At 35.4% G+C, this 18954-nt stretch overlaps 1 protein-coding gene across 1 annotated transcript in view; it reads left to right on the top strand.

Moving 5' to 3' along the window:
• The first annotated feature begins 7062 nt into the window (after nt 1-7062).
• The window catches only part of SLC39A12 (solute carrier family 39 member 12), a 33681-nt gene continuing 21789 nt past the window's right edge, over nt 7063-18954 (top strand). Inside the window, exons 1-4 of the mRNA XM_069005759.1 lie at nt 7063-7332; nt 11783-12064; nt 14511-14718; nt 16577-16779. Of these exons, the coding sequence (XP_068861860.1) occupies nt 7063-7332; nt 11783-12064; nt 14511-14718; nt 16577-16779 (963 nt within the window). The remainder of the gene's footprint in view (nt 7333-11782; nt 12065-14510; nt 14719-16576; nt 16780-18954) is intronic.

The raw sequence follows: 18954 nt of genomic DNA, 5'->3' as shown, positions 1-18954 counted from the left end.
AGTGATACAAAGGATTCCATGGCCAACACTGAGCAGAATGAACAGTGCGCCCTCTTGATGAAAAAACAATTGTTCCTAAATTGGATAGAACAGCGCTACAAGGATGTATGGTTTGTTTAACTCAAACTGTATTTCAAAAGTTAAAATAGTAATTAATTTTGTATTTTCTGTATGTTTCTAAAAGGCTAAAAAGAAGCAAGCATTTAATTTAGAATCTAATAGTTGCATATGTGCATTTACTGTGAATACTGGTATTTAGGTTAACTATGGTTATAGAGAGAGAAATAATTCTTTTAAAAGTGGAAAAGTTTCTTTCATAAAGTAAAAACATTTCTTAGTATGATCTCCCTTCTCAGTAGTCTTGCTACCAAGCCTTCAAACAATGAATATAATACCAGGTTATATGGGAGAGATAGTAGTTTGTCAGTAGTTTTAATAAAGGTAGAAGTAAGGCCACTGTCATGCAGTGAAATTTGTATTTGGCTAAATTGTTTTCTATCAATACTGGTTCTTTTATTGTCCTTCCATTCTAGGATTTTCCTTTTTTTTCTTTTCACCTTTATTGCTTCAACAACTGTTACTTGAAGCCCATCTAATCACTCAAATATTCTGTGAGCTCTTCTTACTGTTGGTGCCACTTACAAACTTCCTAAATTTAAGACAAAGGGATGGAAAGAAACTGTCTTCTCTCATTCTGGCTTGTATTCATGACTCAGAAACTTATGTTTTTTCTTTTTTTTTTGTGTAGACTAGAAGACCTTGAGAAACATCTGTCATCTCTCAGACAACAGGTATTTGCCTGAAATGACTCTTCCTTATTGTGAGAATTTCCTTAGAACTGAACACTGAGTCATAGTTTAAAAAAACAAGTGAGTAATCACTTGTTATCTCAATTTCTCTAATAGTAAAAATTCTTTATAAATATTTATATAAAGCAAATATACAACACAAATTCATAAAGAACATTTGAGGGGTTTTCAAGCATAAGTTGATGAGTATCAGCAGGAAAGGAAAAAATCAATATGCTGAGGTCAGAAGTCAATGGCTAAAGGTGCAATATACAATATTATGTCAGTTTCCTACAAGGTGAACAGTATAATTGTCAAAAGGTTATTTTTCAATTTTAAACTCTATTTTTTTCTATTAAAATATTACTCAGAGGTCTATGCTGTAATACTACACAATATTTCATTTGGGATACTTACTAGTTCAACATGTATAATTAGACTAAATGCTTTGGACTGGATAAGACACTCTTAGTAAAATCAACTCCATTTTTGAGCCCAGTTTCTTTGGAAACCTAAAGGAACAAAAAAGAAACAACATACATAATAGTCTGATAATGCTCAGAACAAAACCACACAATATGCAGTGAAAACCTTAGGAACTGATTTCTGCATCTATTTAGTATAAGAGGAAGTGAGATAACTGAAGCTGACTTGGTGGTCTAGTAGCTGTAGTTTAATGTTTAGATAGCTTCAGAAAAGTTAGGCTGCTAAAGTTCCTAAGAATGAACACAAGAGCATTTTTTCTTTATGTGTTCTTTAAGTTGAAAATAAACAAAATTATACCATACTTATGAAACCTCATATTTTTCATGCCCAAAATACTAATACCTCCCATTCTAAGTTCTTTATAATAATTGCTATCACTGAATTGTCTTGATGGTTATCCTTACATCCCAATGCTTTTTGTTTTCTCTTTATTTTGTTTTTTGGGTTTTTTGTTTGTTTGTTTGTTTTTTGATTTTTTGGTTTGTTTTTGTTTTTGTTTTTTTTTTTTTTGTTTTAAACACCAGAGAGTTAGCAATAGAGAGACTGTGTGAGGGAGAAGTCTGTACTCAGATGGAGGCAATTAATTAAGTTTTACATCACAATTTCCATATAAATTAACACTTTCATTTAATTTCAAAACACAGATTTCATGACAGTAATACTTTGGGACAATAAATGTCACCTTGACTCTGTAATATGTGAGAAGGCACTTGTGGAAGTATATTTCTTAAAATATAAGAGGGTTTGCTGGCCTAGAGTGTATAGTAATCTATAACTTCTTTCTTGCTTGCTGTTCTACTTTAATGTAAATAGATTTCCAGATCATCCTGGAAAACTTTCTGCTAAAAAGTGAATTTTGTAATCCTGGACTAAAAAAAGGCTTGTTCCAGGCACATGTATATATATATATATATATATGTATATATGTTAAACTCTATGCTAATACATGTAACTCAGATAATTTCAATAGTATTAATTTATTTTAATTCATTGGCAACCTTAATATATGTGATATTGTTAAGATTGGCATGTGATGCCAAAAAAGCTTAATTTACTGTGGTAATTTTAAAGTACTGACATTTTTTATTACAGCACTGTGGCATTAATTCATTGGCAAAGACACTTTATGTATTGAAATTCCACAGAAATTGCATGCAAAATGTAGTTCTTTCATCTGTCAATATGCTGCCTATGGCTGTAATTATACAATGTGCACAGATCACATTAATAACATGGAGGAAAGCTGCAGTGCCAGAGGATTCTCTTCTATTTGCCATAATTGCTGTGATTAGTAAAAAGGTAAAAAGATAAATTTGCTTAGTGCATCAAAACAAGTTACACAGTATTAAAGGAATAAGAGTTATATAGCTGCATTATCCAGTATGATGTGAAGGTCAGCAGGGGTCTTGCTAAAATTATGCCTAAATCCTCTCCCTTTCTGCTGTACAAATAAAATAAAGCCATTTGTCATGTTGGTAGAGCTCATGGGAATGCCCTTGTCATCTCCGAGTGAGTCCTCTAAAGAGTTTTCCTATTCCTATACAATTTATTCACCAATCGTTTGAAACACAGTAAATTGCAGAGTGCAGTTAGCCCTGGCATTTGTGAATGGCAACTTGCTTTTGTTCTCACAGCAGGTGTGAAGATGGGAGAAACAGGTAAGCTGCAGTTAGTCTTACTGGTTCACTTAGAATGCAACCTAACTAAGTAAATAAAACACTGTAACCAGAGAGGCCTTGCAGCATATTCTCTGTCTAGTTACGCCATTTCTAAATTGCCTTCACTCCTTTTCACTAAGAATATCAGTTATTATTGTATGAGCTTTCTAAATCATAAAAGGTTGTATCTGTGGGTGGAAAAAAATTTATATGCAGTTGTTTGGAATCATGAATCTGTTCATGAAATAGTTTTGAGAAGCACACATATTTATCACTCTTCTTTTTATCTTATTTCTTCTTCTACTGATTTTCCTGGGACATACACCTATGCCTGTCAGCAATCAGTTACTCTATTGCAAATACCCCAGCATGGTAATTGTTCAAACTAATTTAAAAGTATTGATTTTTTTTCTGAAAATTCTTGATCTCAGATCCATGCTTGATCATGCCAAGATAAGTAAGTGTAAAATGGAATAATAATTTTTAAAGAAATTGTTTATTTAATCAGAAAATTCATCATACCTCTGGTTTTGCTATAGAGTCTGTTGTCACTCTGAGTTACCCCAGTTCTCCAATTCTTCTCAAGGTTTCCTTCCCATTTATATTATCATTCTACAGTAAATGGAGAGTCTCTGGCTTATGAGCATTGTGCATGGACTTTTCTTCCCCTTTATCAAAATTCTCCAAAAGGCATGCAGTCAAATTTGAGTCAAAATGGTAGTCTTGTAACACATGAGTCACGATATTAGTGATAGGTGCTTCAGGAGGTTTTAAGATATTAAACTGTACAAGTGATTTATTTTTGTCTGTGTATCTCAGCAAGTTTCTAATGGGTGTCTAACTACACAGCTCTGTTGTTGTCATGGTCCCTTTTGATCAGCTGGAACAGCTTCAGTATGGGTAGGTAGTGGAGGAATAATGCTGCTGTGCAAGGGTTTGAAGAAAAGACTTAGCAACTGATGCCAGCAATTACTTCAGAAGTAGTAATCCAAGTGCTGTGTAGACAGAATAGTTCTTTAATGACAGTGGCGTGACTGAAAACACAAAGTCAAGGGTAAAAGCAGAGGGTGAGCCTTGAGTCACTGTCAGTGATTTTGCCACCACTGAGAAGCTCATTCCCAAGCCAGAGGAGGTTTGCAACACTTAGTCATAAAAAGGGAAGTGAATTCCCCTTTGAGATCAGCCATAGTAGCCTGTACCAATTATCTGTTGCTTTATAATATACTTAATGTTTTCTTTTTTTACCATCACTCTGTAATATAAATTAAAGTAAGTTGTAGCCAGTATTATTATGCAGATCTCTCAGAAGCTTTCAATAGTTATAAATCATCACATGTGTTTTTAAACGTTAGCTTTTCTCAGTAAACTGAAACAACTCACCCTCTGTACACTTTAATTGAATTGAATGAATTCTTAGTTTCAATTAGTAATTATACACAAAACATCAAATTATATACAGATAAACCTATTCTATGTTTGTTTGGAGATTGAGAAATCCCCAGAGTTAAATGCTGGAAGCTATTCCCCCATTATCTGAGAAATTATTTTTATTAGTGGAACAAATCTGGACATAGTTAGCTTTGTTTGACAGAACAAATTATATAAAAGCCAGAGGAAGTGCATATTATCCTGCATTTCTGATTTTCAGTCATTCTTCTGAAAAAAAATTTATATGAAAATTTCTGTAATTCTTGTTTTCATGCAGTGGTATATTTAGTAATGTTAGTTTGATAAGTATCCTTTGTAATTTATGAAGTAAATAAAAGAATATTTAAAAGTAGGACTGATTTTTAAGATACTCAGCCTTCATTACACAAGAATCTGTAATGTAATTCTACTTTGTAATTTTGAGAACATTTGTTTACATTTTGCACTTCCCTCAAGCTGGTGTTGTCAGTTTAATTCTTTTACAGTCAGTGTCAGTTCTCAGTTCTCAGTCTTGCCAAAACAAGGCTGTTCCCTTTGAGCTCACCACCTTGAAGGAGACATTACAGATGTTTTAGAATGCAGGATTTTTTCATTAATCTAGCTTTAAAGAGAATTATGATGTTTCTATTACTACAGGCTTACTGCTTCACAGGATTTGTTGAGCTGGCTGAGATGATAGTTCTTCATAGCAGCACGGAAAGTTTGGAAGGTGGGAGACTGATATGACTGGTGTACCCGTCTCTGTGGAAATCTGTCAGTCGTGACAGTTTTTGCTAACTTCCAGTGCAATAATATTTTAATGGCATGGTGATGTAAATTCAACTTTGTAACAGCATCCCTCTGGAAAATCTGAGTGGGTGGACAAAACTTTTTTTCACCACAGGCTGAGCTATCCCAGCTTTTTCAGTTGGTGCAAATGTGACACAGAATAAGTGGGGATGAAAGAGACTGTTCTCTATGGGCAGAGTTTTGCAAAGAAAAAATATCATTTTTCTATGGAAGTGATTAAGAAGATTTCTGTTCCTATTGTGTTCTCATATTTTCAGAAAGTATTAATATTTTAATTAAAAAAAAATCAGGTTTGTTATAGAAGTGATCTGATAATTTAGTAACACAGTGAACAGTTATGAGTTCTTGCATGTATTATCCATCATAATGAAATACATTCTTTAGCAGATTTTATACATCTTGTACTTCTAAAACAGACTGTTTCCATAAAATGATAACTACTAAAATATGTGAAATAAATTTAATAATGCAATGCTTAGAACTTGCAAGTACAAGAAGAACATGTACTAATTCCTACCCACCTCCATTGTTACCTTAAGGGCAGCTCTCTCCATAGCAACTGAAAACTTTTCAAGGCAGCAATAAACTAATCCTCTCCAGCCTCCAGAGCACCATCAAGGAATTTTAAAAACATTGGACTTCCAGCAGCTAAATACTTCTGAGGATTCAGAAGGCCACAAAGCTAGATACACAAGCATTCTTTTCCCCTTCAGAAGGTAAGAAAATAACATTTAGAAATAAATGTTCATAATATCTTTGTAACAATGATGCATATTCCTAATTGCTAACAGTAAAATATATCTAAACACCAAAAGATTTCCTAATATCTAAAACCATACTAACTTTTATCAGACCCAATACTCATTTGAATTCAGCAGTTCTTTTTTCATTTTAAATATTTTGTTAGCAGAGTTTCCTTTAAAATAAAACTCGTGTATCATATTGCAGTTCAAAGAAGATGAACGTGTATGTGGCTGTTTAGGACATGTGCATTACTGTCAGAGTATGTATGTCACTGCCAGCATCTGCCTATCAATAAAATCAAAACTTCTGTGGAAAACAGAAGTGAAACTCTTTTATTTCTTGTGCTTTGATATTGAGATAGATTGCTGTTAAAGCAGAGGGAGTGGTTTATTAGGGAGGATTGTGACAAGACAGATTTGTAGTACAAAATGTCTTTTGCACCTAGAGTTAACAAGTTAAGCTTGTTTGTCTGGTTTATTCACTGAGTTCTTTGAGTGAAATTATAACCTCAGCATTGTAATTCTTCTGTCTGAGTAGAGATAAAATACCACTAATTTTTAAGTACATCCAGTTCCTTCTTTTTTTGTGCTGTATAGATGGAGTTTAGTAATGCTGGTGAAGTGTTTTGACAATATAACAAGCTTTACATTATTGCTGTGTAATGTAATTACTGCAGATTTATATCAGTATTAGAGTAGTAATATTTATTTGCAGCTATTTTTGTTCCTAAACAACTGTTTTCATAATGAAATGAAAGTGAAAGCCATGGTATTTTCCTGTTCTTACTAAAAATAGTTATTAGTGAGTGCAATAACATAACACTGAAATGAAAGCCATAGACTTTATTTTTAAGAAGAGGGAAGGGCACTTTGAGACAACCTCTTGCTGGTAATTCTAAAGAAGTTTTGAGGCCATGGTTGTCTTAGTTTCCTGCTGTTCTGTGCTGTAAAGCCCTTACAGGCTCCCTGTTGTTCAAAAACAGCTTGTCACTGCAAATCAGCTTAGCCGACCAATTAATAAATCCTTTCGAACATATTGCATTCGCACTAATTAAAGGATTGGATTTTTTCCCCCTTTACCATTCAGATTCTTCAGGTTTCGAGTTTAAGCTGTGAAGTGCAAACAACAATCCAACATTCAGTGCAGATCACGCACTGCAGGAAGAGGAGATGTGTTTTCTGACCAAGCATCCAGCTCTTGGGGTGGTATGTTCTGCTTTCATATTCAGCGTGCTCGTTGCTGAAGGACAGCCTGGGGAAGAGCATGGGCAGGATGGCAGCAATCCTCCCAGCAGAGGCTCTCTGGTGGAAGTTTTACGCGTTCTCTCAGCTGAAAACACTGAGCTCCACATGAACCACTCACGAGAACTGGTCAAAATGTTACTGGAGAGAGCTGAGTGCCCACAGCGGATTTATGGCATGCAAGAGGATTGTAATCTGGTTAGTGCTTCAATTAATGAGGGATATCTTTACAGGATCGTCAGTGAGTTCTAACATTATTTGTTAGTGATACTGTCCTGAATATGATACCTAAACATGTAAAAAATGTGTTGCAGCAAAAAAAAAATTGTCCCTGCTGTGTTTCATTTTGAATTATTATTATTTATTGTTTGAGCTCATGAAGAGATGTTCCAAACATGAGAGACATTCCTTAAAAATGCCATGCTTCAGTCGCATAACACTAATAATTTTCCTTTTAAAGTTGCCAAGTATTTGTTTTCCAGCAAAATTTTTTCTACTGAAAACTGATCTAACAATAAAAGCATGAGCTTGTATGTGGGGCACAGGATTTCCACCATGGAAAGACATAGGTAAATGCTGGGGACCAGTTCTGCCACTTTTTTTTGTTGTTGTTCTGGATTTTACTTCATAAAAATAAAACCCAGACAGGATTGTCTGAGATTTATGTGCCACTTCACTGAAACATTCAAGATTTAGGGGAGGGTTTTGGTAAGCAGTTCAGGTCAAGGAAAATGAAAGGCAGAACAATGAATCTACAAATCCAAACTGAAACTGGAAGTAGTCCAGGGTACAGTTGAACAGAGGGATTGGTTGTCTACTTGAGAATATTTTCAGAACTCATTCCTGATTCAGTGAAGAAAGGACAGGGACAGTGTTAGTGAGCAACTTAGCTGAAAGAGACAACAAAGGGCTTGGTCAGCCCTGGCTTTCATTACTCTGGCTCTGGCACTGTTCAGTGACCTACATACAGCAGTGTCACTTTATACTACACTTATGAAGATGGTCAGAAAGGTGAATGCTTTTACAAGGTGCTATTCTTGGCAATCTACCAAGCCAATGAAATGGGAATCTTTTCATCCTGTGCAGTAGACAGCTGCTCACTTCAGTGACCCTTTCTAAAAATGCTCCCATTTTTCATACGAGCCCATATGTGAAATTTCATACATAAATATTGTAGGTGTCTGTCATTACCTAAATGGATAATTTTTTATAAAGGAGATTATTCACATATGGGCAACGAATCTGCATCAGATATGGGCCCAGATTGAAAGCTGACAATGTATTAAACGTGGATATAGAGTCCTCCTAAACTTCACTAAACGGGAGTAGGATTTTTTTTATCTTCTTTGTTTTTCTTCTCGAGTGCCATGTTTTTTTTCTTGTATTTGTGATGTATTTCTGGAGAGCTTGCCCACTGTGTCCTTGGATTGAAGAAGTCTAAGGGAAACATAGCTGGGGCTGACTTTTATCAGTTCTGCTGCTCTGTTCAGGTTTCATCTTGGAAATTTCCTATAGGAAGAGTTTGGACTTTCACCATTTCCAGTACTCCTCAGTGTCGCCTGAGCCAGAAACACTGCACACATCCTGCACTGTCAGTATTTCTGTGCCAGCACCACAAGAGCATGGTTTTCTGTAGGAAATCCTTGAGAGAGATATGGCATTTTCAGTCACATGGAATCCACATGGCACTGTGCTGAAATCACCCATGATTATTTAACAAGATTTGGTAAGCCAAGACAGCAAAAGCTGTGCAAGAAGCACTATCCTTCAGAATCATAAAAATTTGAAACAGAATGCCCCACCTTATCTTGGTATTTTCTTCCTCATACTTGTTGGGAATCACTAATTGATTTCAGATTCAAATTTCCTTTCTAAATCCAGGGTTCCATTTATACCACATGACTTTGTTTTCAGAGTTTTTTTATTATTATTTTTTATGATATCTCTAATGGGCGTTTTAAGGCAGTGAAGTTTAACACTTTTTTTAGACCTTCTTCTTATCTTTTGTTACGTAGTGGCCCTAAGACCCTTTGGGCAGGGGCTGGCAGCTATTGAATGGCATCTGACACTTCTTCATCTCCTAAACACACAGAAGTCATATATTTCTTGCCTTGGTAAGAAAATATTTTTGGTACTTCTGGCCACTTAAGCAAAAGAAACTCAGACTTCAGTGCCCAAGTTCTGGGCTTCTTTTTTATAGGAAGTAAGCATTTCTAAATCAAGGACATGCAGATGGTTATTCCTGTAAAAATATTAGTAGCAGCAAAAAAAACCCCAAACCAATAAACAAACAAAAAAACCAACGCAATGAAAAACCAATTTATATTCTCTTAATATCTCTTCAAGGGTCACTCACCTTGGGCTACCCATATGCTATGGAGTAACTGCATCTTTTACAATGCACCTGCTTCCTTCTAAATAGCAATTTTTTTTCAGTCCTCTTCCTTGCAAGAGCAAACAATGGACTCACTGATTGCAATTTATCCTCAGTGGGTTTTAAAATCTTATAGAAATCTTTGAAAATCTTCAACTTCATGCCATATATTTATTGTATTACTACTGCATGTTCATAAAGGCTGGTTGACTGACTCAAGATCTTTGGGACAGAAAACAGAATAGACTCCTCCTAATCCAAAGAGTAATTCTCAGAGACTGCATTAGGAAAAGTTAGGCTTAAAGACCTTGAAAAGCAATGTAGGCAGGACACAGTGAATCATACTGTAATGTAGTTTATTTAGGTATATAAATAGTTAATTTGGATATTAATATCCACAGTTTTCATTTTTTCTTTTATTTTAGATTCAGTATTTTGAGAATTTTGGTTAGAATTCTTCATATTAAAAAGTAGCAGCTCTCTCAGTTCCTCCAAGGAACTTTGACTTCTGAACGTGACAATGTGAGTTTCATTAACTCAGCTTCAGTGTAGGAAAATGAACTAACATACAAGGTGAGCCCCACCAACCAATACATCATGCTTGTAGCCACAAAAAATTTATTCTTACAAACTGGATCCTGTCTGGATTCATTAATTTATTTGAGTGCAGTGTTGATCCTCCCATGGTATCTCATGTGTTGTAGTTTCTTCTCTGAAATGTACAGTTCAACTGCTCTACCATTCTTGAGATTAGCTGACACATCTATAACATGCTTAGAAAGGAATCTGTAAGAAAAAAACAGATACAGAATGAATAACATTAATTACAAGATTTCTTCAAGAAGATTCTTTATTTTGGACTTCAGTGTCTTGTCATGGCCTGAGATAGACCTCTATTAGTCTTCTGGTCTAATTTACAGACTAACTTTTGTAGGAGAGGAAAAAGTTTCTGCAAAGTGTCTTTGTAGCAAGAAAAAATTGAGAGAGAGAGATAGATATGTGTGTGTGTGTTTGTATATGTATACACGTATTAAAAGATCTGTGCTCAGATGTAAAGCCTGCACATGATGAATATGTAATTTCAGTCTCTCTTGAAATGCATTTGAAGGACTAAATGGGGTTAGACCTTGTGCTGGCTCTCTGCACTGGATCTCATTGTTGCAGTTAACAGAATCCATTGAGAAACATAAAAATAGCTGTGTGATTATAGGGTCAATTAAATCTCTGAACAGTGCATTGAATATGATATAACTTCTGTTTACATAGCCTCAATTAACTACAGTTCAGCAACTGTTTTTATCTTATAATGTAAACACATAGAATGCACAGATGAAAATATGAATAGCCCTAGCCCTTATTTAATAAATTTATAACCAGCAGTATAATCTCCTGAAGCCAGTGGAAGGCTTTTGCTTTCTACAATGATTGATCAGAATTATTCCTAATTGTACTGAGTCTAAAACCACTAAATCATAGACTCATAAAATAGAATCATAGAATGGTTTGAGTTCAAAGGGACTTTAAAGATCATGTAGTTCTGATGCCTTAGGTTTTAATTTTTATATTTTTCAAATTCTGTTCTGCTTAGTGTGTGACTGAAGTTTATTGTAGCCTGTTAATTTCTGCTCTCTCATGGTAGGTAGACATAACAAAGCCTCTCCAGCCCTGCTTTCCAAGGACACCAAGACTGTCCTAGGCCAAAAGTATAAACCAAAGAGCCTCTAAGGGGGGGTAGCAAGCTGAGGGTAAAACTGAAGCTTCAATTGGAGAATTAACCCTGCTATACAAATGAACCAAATCTATAAAAGGGTGAAGAACTCATGACCTGGGGTCCATCTTGGGGTCCATTTTGAGAATAGCTTCAGAGTCCCCAGGGGGTACCTTTGAAGGCCTTTCAAATAAATACCTACTTTTATTCCCTTACTCCTGTCTAGTCTCTGTTTCTGTGAGGCTTCTTAAGGCACCAGTTCCACTTCCCCTACTGTGAGAAGGAGCACCTCCCAATAGACAAGGTTGTTCAAAGTCCCATCTCTAGGGCACTTGACTTTTCTTAAAAATAAAAAGGAGTCTGGAAAAAAGCCCCATGGTATGATCTTGCAATGAATTACCTGCACCCTCCTCCTGCCACTCCATCAGCCTGCATCTGTGTAGTTTTGGGTTTGATCCCTTAAATATAGAAGTTGTATTCTCCTGCTGTCCTTCCTATCTGTATTTTCAGATGCCTGGCAGCGTGTCACTTGAGCTGAATTTCCATTAATTTTTATTTCTTCACAGTGCCTTGAACCGGATGCTTTGTTACTCGTAGCTGGAGGAGATTTAGAAGACCATCTCAGTGAAGAAGTATTTGAGAGAATTTCTCTTATCCTTCTCTACTACATTCTTCATCATAGAGATATGTGTTCTTCAGAATTCAGCTTGAATGATAAGGATTATAAATTTTACCTACAGAGTATGCTTAGTTTAAGACATGATGAAGACTGTTATTTTTTTTCACGGAATGAAACGGAAGATATTTTGGCGGCAGTAAGGCAACATTTTAAAACTTCTGAAGACCAGGTAAAGAAAACATACATAAAAATAACTTCATCTTTATTACAGGTCGAATGCCTTTATGCTAGTACAGACACTGTGCCAGTATCACAGTCCTCCAGAAAACTGGTAAATGACAGTATGAGAGTACAGGCTGGGAACTGGTGTTGTGTTATATGTGCTGTTTAATGCTTTTCTGTGAGTTGTTTCTGGCATCTGCCATTTCCACAGGAACTGCTGTGACATGGCTGGGGAGATACTGCACTTCAGGGGCCATTCCCAATAGGTAATTTAGATGCAGTTCCCCTGCTTAGGGCAGATGGAAAAGAGCACAGCTGGGTAGATGCAAGATCTTGCACTTGGCTCCAAGGACAGAAAATACTTTCTCATCTCTTGTATTTGTTGGTATCGATACACTAGCAATGTTTGCATTTCAATGGTATAAAGCAGAACAGCTCCATTACTGGCTGATATAGGTGAAATAATGAATTATTTTGCTGTGATGAAATCCTTGCCAGGTTCTACACTTCCATGTCTGTCCAAAGCTGGATGGAATAAGGAATCTGTCCAAAGATATGATAGCTTCCTTCAGTTAGAACACATACATTTGTGACTAATTATCTACCAGCATGGATATGCCTTGTAGAAAGATTGATGAAGATAAGCTTAAGTTTAAAGTTTTAAAAAAAGCATATTGCGTATTTTCAGCTAAGATCATCCTTTCTAAGTCAGGAAACATGCAGTGAGTTTTCTCACTGCTGTTTAGAACTTCTTATCTCAAATAGGGTCTATAAAATAATAATATAATATTCTAGAGTTCAAAATCTAGGAAAAATTTTTCCTTGTAATGGGCAATAAAACAGGTTTTTGCCAGATTAGATAACTCCTAAAGTACAGATTGACCTCCTGTTTGTAGCCCCTTAGACCTGTTCAATGTACTGAGTTAAATTTGGTTTATACAAAACTCAAATTTGTCCTTTTCGTTTCATTAGATTTTAATTTATAGCATGCTGTAGTAGGGTTTTCTGCACAAACAGAAGATGGGTAGGAGACCTGGCTGTGTCCAGAATGTTGAGGGCCTCAGTTCCTCTCTCTGTCTTCTTTGTGTAATTGTTTCCCATCATAAATTATTCATTGACTAGTACTTTTGGTTCTGAGTCTTGGTGAACGTGCTGATTTCCAAGGACTCCAATGGTATCTGAGCAACTGTAAAGAGGCACTGGAGGGTATTTGGAATGTCAAGATAGAATAACAACCCATAATATGCATTACTGAGGGTTCTGTTTGTTTATGCTGGCAGTATAATCAGTTGTCAAGCCTGTCCAGTAACTGAGACTTCCCCACTCACTGACTTGAGGGAAAAGAGGTTTCTTTTATGAAAGGTACACAAAACATAATCCTTGGCATCACAACACTTGCGTTATGGAAAAGGGCCAACGGTGCAGGGTAGTCATAGAAGAAAAGCATTTTTAGTGGCTCTTTATGTGTTTTGGTTTCACAGAAAATATCCTCTTCTTTAGTCATAGCACCTAATATCTTGTTTGAAATGAGAGATTAAATTCTGGGTTGTGGAAATTTTAATGTGTAGTGAATGAACAGGAAAAGAAATGCCTGCTCTCTGCAGTGTTTACGGCCTACATACAGAGACATGAGTATGTACAAAATAAATTACTTACTGTACTGGCTCATCTAGCTGACTTTTTAATTTTGTTAATATGAATTAGAAACAAATGAAATTAAGCAATTTTTGCCTTTGTTTTTTAATTTGGTTGTTTCATTCAAATCCAACTATTTGCAGTGAGAATAAACAAGAAAGGAAAAAGGGAAGAAAATGAGAAAAGGGGAATAAGTTTCTGGGTAACTGAGAAAGTTTTCAGGCATCCACACACATGGGTGTATACCCCTGACTAGTGTTTTTATTTGGCCACCCAGCAGGAAAGTCATCCTTTTTCTGCAAAATTATATCTTTCCATATTGTCCCCAGATAACTACTCCATAACAAACTATATTGATTTTGTTTAATAGGTAAGGAACTAAAAACGTTTAAAGAATTTGTTCTGAAGGTTGAGATGAAGAGTTAAAGTCTGTATTATTTGAGCCAGTTTCTCTTGTCTTAACTAAAAATCCTCCCTTTCTTCCACTTTCTGGAAGTAGATGTAGATGTAATTGAGGAGGACACTAGGAACAATAGAAACAGCAGGAAAATAACACAAAGCAAAATTAACCTGAATGAAGGACTATACTTTTTCCCCATTAGATACTGAGTAAAAGTTCAAGACTTTTTATTCTATGCCTGTTTGTCGGAAAATGTCCTTTGATTAGCTGTCTTCCTGGCAATAACAGCTTACATCTTAGCATTTTTTTTACTCTGACTGTCTGTGAAATTGTTCTCCCCAGTTTCTCCTCCTGTCACTCTGATTATTTAAATGGAGGTGACCAGGACTGTCTTCATGCTGTTTTCTCCTGATTTCAGTGTGTTGATGTGAGCACTCTGGAGAAAAATGCTGATATAATGGACAGAGATGGTGCTGATGAAAACACTCTTCCACGCCTGGCTGCTTTAATCCTTACTCTGGCTCTCCAAGGAGTCTGTATGGGGAAAGCAAGTTTGCCTTCCCCAGAATTCTTTATAAAATATATTTTCAATTCTCTAAATAGTACCACTGAGCTCCAAGTGACAGGTAAGCTGGAGTATGCAAAGTTCATTTTCTTTAGGAAAATTTATTGCTGGACTTACCAGAAATGCTACTTAACCATAAATAAATAGGAGTATAGGAGAGTTCTAAGTGGTCCAAAAATAACAAAACAAAAAACCTGGAACAAAACAAAACAAATGTTGAGCTCTGAGCAACAGCAGCTATTAATTTCTGTAAAAGGTTGTGCCTGCTTAGCAGTTTAAGAAGCTGTACCATCAACTCAGGGGCCTAGTATAGATTTAAAAGGTTGTCATAAGACATCTACTTTTCCTTGTTTGTGGCAATTGCTAACAGCAACACTTCACAAGCTTTTCAAATCACTTTTAAAAAGTTACATTAAGTATGGGTTAAAACAGATTAAAAAGTTGAATTGGGCATAGATAAAAACATTTTAACATTCATAGGTTACACAGAGGTGAATTGAATCACAGAAATAAATATTAAAAAAAAATACTAATCCTTAGCCCTGAACTGGGGCTCCTCGATTGCATTTACATAAACTGGTTTGGCAGCAAAGCCCTTCCTTTAAAATTTCCCAGCCAGATTTTCTAAAATAATTAACACAAGAATGGATGGACGGTAGCTTTTTAGCACAGTGCTACTAAATATCTATATATGGTGAAGTCTGAGCCCCAGTGAAGATAATAGCAGGACTGTATGGTTGGTGGTGTTAGGATGTTCAGAAAAATAAAAAAATGTGCTTAACCAGTTTGTTACAGAGTAAGTATTTTAAGTCTAAGCTAATTATACTGTCCCTTTAAATTTATTTTAATTCTTAACAGTAACTTCAGGAAAGAGTAAGAATCGGGAAGCATGGAAAAAAGAAAATTAGATTTTACTACATTTAGAAAACAAATATACCTGTAGCTCCATTCAGATCTCTTTGTTTAAGTAGCCAAAAGAATGTAGTGAAGCATCTTATCAGAAATCTTATTGTGAGATTTATGATTAAGATTATACCATTTGCAGTTTGCTGAGTAACAACATTAAAAAATAATTTTCACTTGAAAACATTCTCATTAATCTAAATTTCTTTAAAATTAATTTGTGGACCATTTTTTTTTTTAATGGACAGAAGGTCCATTGTGGACCATTTTTTTTAAGGTTTACAGAAATTATTTCTATAGTGTCATTTGAAAATGCAGGGGTGAAGGAAGATGATAAATGGGATATGGTCTCCCTCCTCAAATAACCGGGCAGTCCATCAGCAGAAGCAGCCATTGCACCCAAGCTATGTCATGAGGTACATCCGTGCATGATCTCAGATTTGGCTTAGGGATCCTGGCTCTCTCATTCTGGTTTCAGTGCTGTGAGCAGGCATGCTTCCCAATTAATCAAAGGAGACAGAAAATTCGCTGTCCTGTGTTGCACTTTTGAAGTGTAAGGGCAGCAGAGCATCCTGAAGATTGATTTCAGGACATCCTAGAGAGGATCTGCCTCCTGATCCGAATACCTGGCTGTGGCATCTTAGTGTGGAGTTCCCTTTGCATAGGAAAATTTTAACAGTGAAGTTGTTTAGCAATGACTAGAGAACTTTGTCAGAGATTATGATTAAATAAAAGATGAATTGCCTTTCAGTCACATCTGTTTTCCTCTGACAATGTCATAGGCAAAACCTCTGAGCGCAGTATGTAAAGAAGGAAAGGCTGAGGAGCTGGTGTCTGGAACTTCCAGAGTTGTGAAGCAGAAATTACCTCCAGTACCAAACTGAGAAAATAGTATTAAAATGAGGAATTGAATTAATGTCATAACAAAAAGAAAAAAAATACTGTCTTTTAAATGTTTTGTCTTTTAAGTGTGCATTTTCCCATGGTAACATATCTGTTCTCTAATGAATTACTAGAACTAGAACAACTACTAAATGTGCTTACAGCCAAAAAGACCTGCACTGTAAATGGACAATTTCACAGTCACAAAAGAAGACGTTACAGTATGGCAATCAGAGATATTGGAAGAAGAAATATTCTGGTCAAAGGAAACCATACAAAAGGAGACTATTTGAAAGGGTATTTTGAAGATCGTGAAAGAAACACAGATTGGGACCAGGTTAATTTATTTTTATGTTATTATAGTGTTGGTGGCAGAATTTCAGTGACAGAAGTTTAAATTGATTTGCAAACAATATAATATTTCTGAGGTAAGATGTATTAAGTTTCAATAAGGCATGTAGATACTGATGAAAATATACATTTATATAGCTATATTTGTTTAAATATTAATTGGGGAAAGGACTTAATGGATATTGAATGTGCAATTAACGTCACTGGGAGGGGCTAACAATGATTAGTGTTACACAGAATCAGGTGTTTCTTCAAGACACAGAGGACTGGGGAACATGGCTTTGATATTTTCACACAGATATTAGAGATTTCTTGTGATCGTATGTCACAGAGTTTCCAGGACCCCTTAAGTGACCTGGTGGAAGAAGGATTGTTTTGTACTAAGGAAAACAAAGTAAATTAAAGTTTTTATGTAAGTTGCTTTTTAAAAGCTTCTGTAAATTGAAGATTGGGCATTTCCAAACTCTTTTCATAATCATCTATGGAATCCAGAAGCCTTCTTTAGAAAGTATGAAATCTGTAAAACAGAGCCTTAGCTACTCCCCTGTATCCTCTCTGAGGACTTTGAAGGACACTGGCTCATTGCAGGTGATTTTATCCTTATCCTAAGAATTTGAAAATAAATAAATTTTGTTTATACCAAAGATCAAGATGGTAACTGACTTCCATCCTTTAGACTGGGTATCGTTCCTTAGAAAAAAAAGGAGACTTCAAAGTATATAATTGGTATATATTTTGATGCATACATTTGAAATATATACTTCAAAGAGCACTTTTCTATTGTTTTCAGTTCTTTACCATTTATGTTAACTCAGTGGCAATGTTTTTTCTCCATTTAGGAGAATTGAGTGATGTGCAACTGACTTTTGCTGTGTGATCATTTTATGATGGGGAACTGAGACAAATTTCATCTGGTTAAATGCTATTCTGATAGATATTTATCTGTGTAATTGGGTTGCATTTAAAATGCATACTCTATCTATAGGTTTATTTCTTTGCAGCTGACCACAGAAAAGGAACATGCTGATCAGCATGATGAGGCTCTTAATGGAGTCTCAAAATAATTTTAAATTAAGGTCATTTTAAATGTGTTTCACATGAATTTTACATTATGAAGGACAGAAATCAGTAGTGATACTATCTGTAAAAGAACTTAAATTGTTCTCCAGCAATTGAAGTATTTTTAAAGCTCAGTTTTTGATTTTTTGAACTTCTGAGACCAACTGTAACTCAAAAGATAAGTGTGCAGGGGCATTATCTGAGTCTCAGGAGTCAACTGAGAACCAAATATTCTGTATACATAAAAATAAAATCACAAAGAAGAATCTGGACAGAAGATAATTTCTCTTCTGTATTAATTCCTACTTTCTCAGTGTTTTTTTTTTTTTTTTTTCCCGTTCCTCTTCTTTTTAGCTCTGCCTCTTTTCCTTGACATAATTAAAACATTTTGTGTTTCTCTGCTGTGTTGCTAATTTTGTCTCCTGTTTTCTGCACCCATGATAGCCATTGTGCTTCATTAGTAATGCATTCTGCTACATACAAGACATTGGCTCATTTATGGCTTGTGTTTGCTAACTGCATTAAGATGTGTAATTTAATTTTTATATAGGAATTATTGTTTGAAACATTATCACAGAAAAAGGGTGACTGCTTTCTTTTAAAGTCATCATTGTCTCTACATTTAAAAATGTATATTAAAAAAGTAAGTGGCAGATGATCTAATAAGATAAATAATCTTAAATTCTATTAAACTATGTCACAATATCTATGTATTAATTTACTATCCCTCATTAAACAAACTTGGATTTTGGAAACCCAAATCATCCATCCATCCATCCATCCATCCATCCATCCATCCATCCATCCATCCATCCATCCATCCAGTTTTTCACATGAAAATATGCAAATTCGATTTGCTTATTTCTTTTATATCATCCTCCAGGAGCACACACCTACTTGCTTCTCTAATGGAGATGGTTCTCTGCCTCCTTATGTTAAAAAGCTTATAAGGCTGGGGCTTGCAACAGGAAAAGATGCAGGTCCTCATGCCCCAAGTCTTACAAGAACATTTTACTAAATAGACCTTAACAGCTATTTTTTATGTATGGGTGGACAGTTTATTTTTACAGATGAAATTTTGCTTTTCATTGAAAATTCCTGG

Source organism: Aphelocoma coerulescens, chromosome 2, assembly GCF_041296385.1.
Source record: "Aphelocoma coerulescens isolate FSJ_1873_10779 chromosome 2, UR_Acoe_1.0, whole genome shotgun sequence".
Lineage (NCBI taxonomy): Eukaryota > Metazoa > Chordata > Aves > Passeriformes > Corvidae > Aphelocoma > Aphelocoma coerulescens.
Note: the sequence above shows the minus strand (reverse complement) of the source record. Positions and strands in the feature narration are given on the sequence as shown.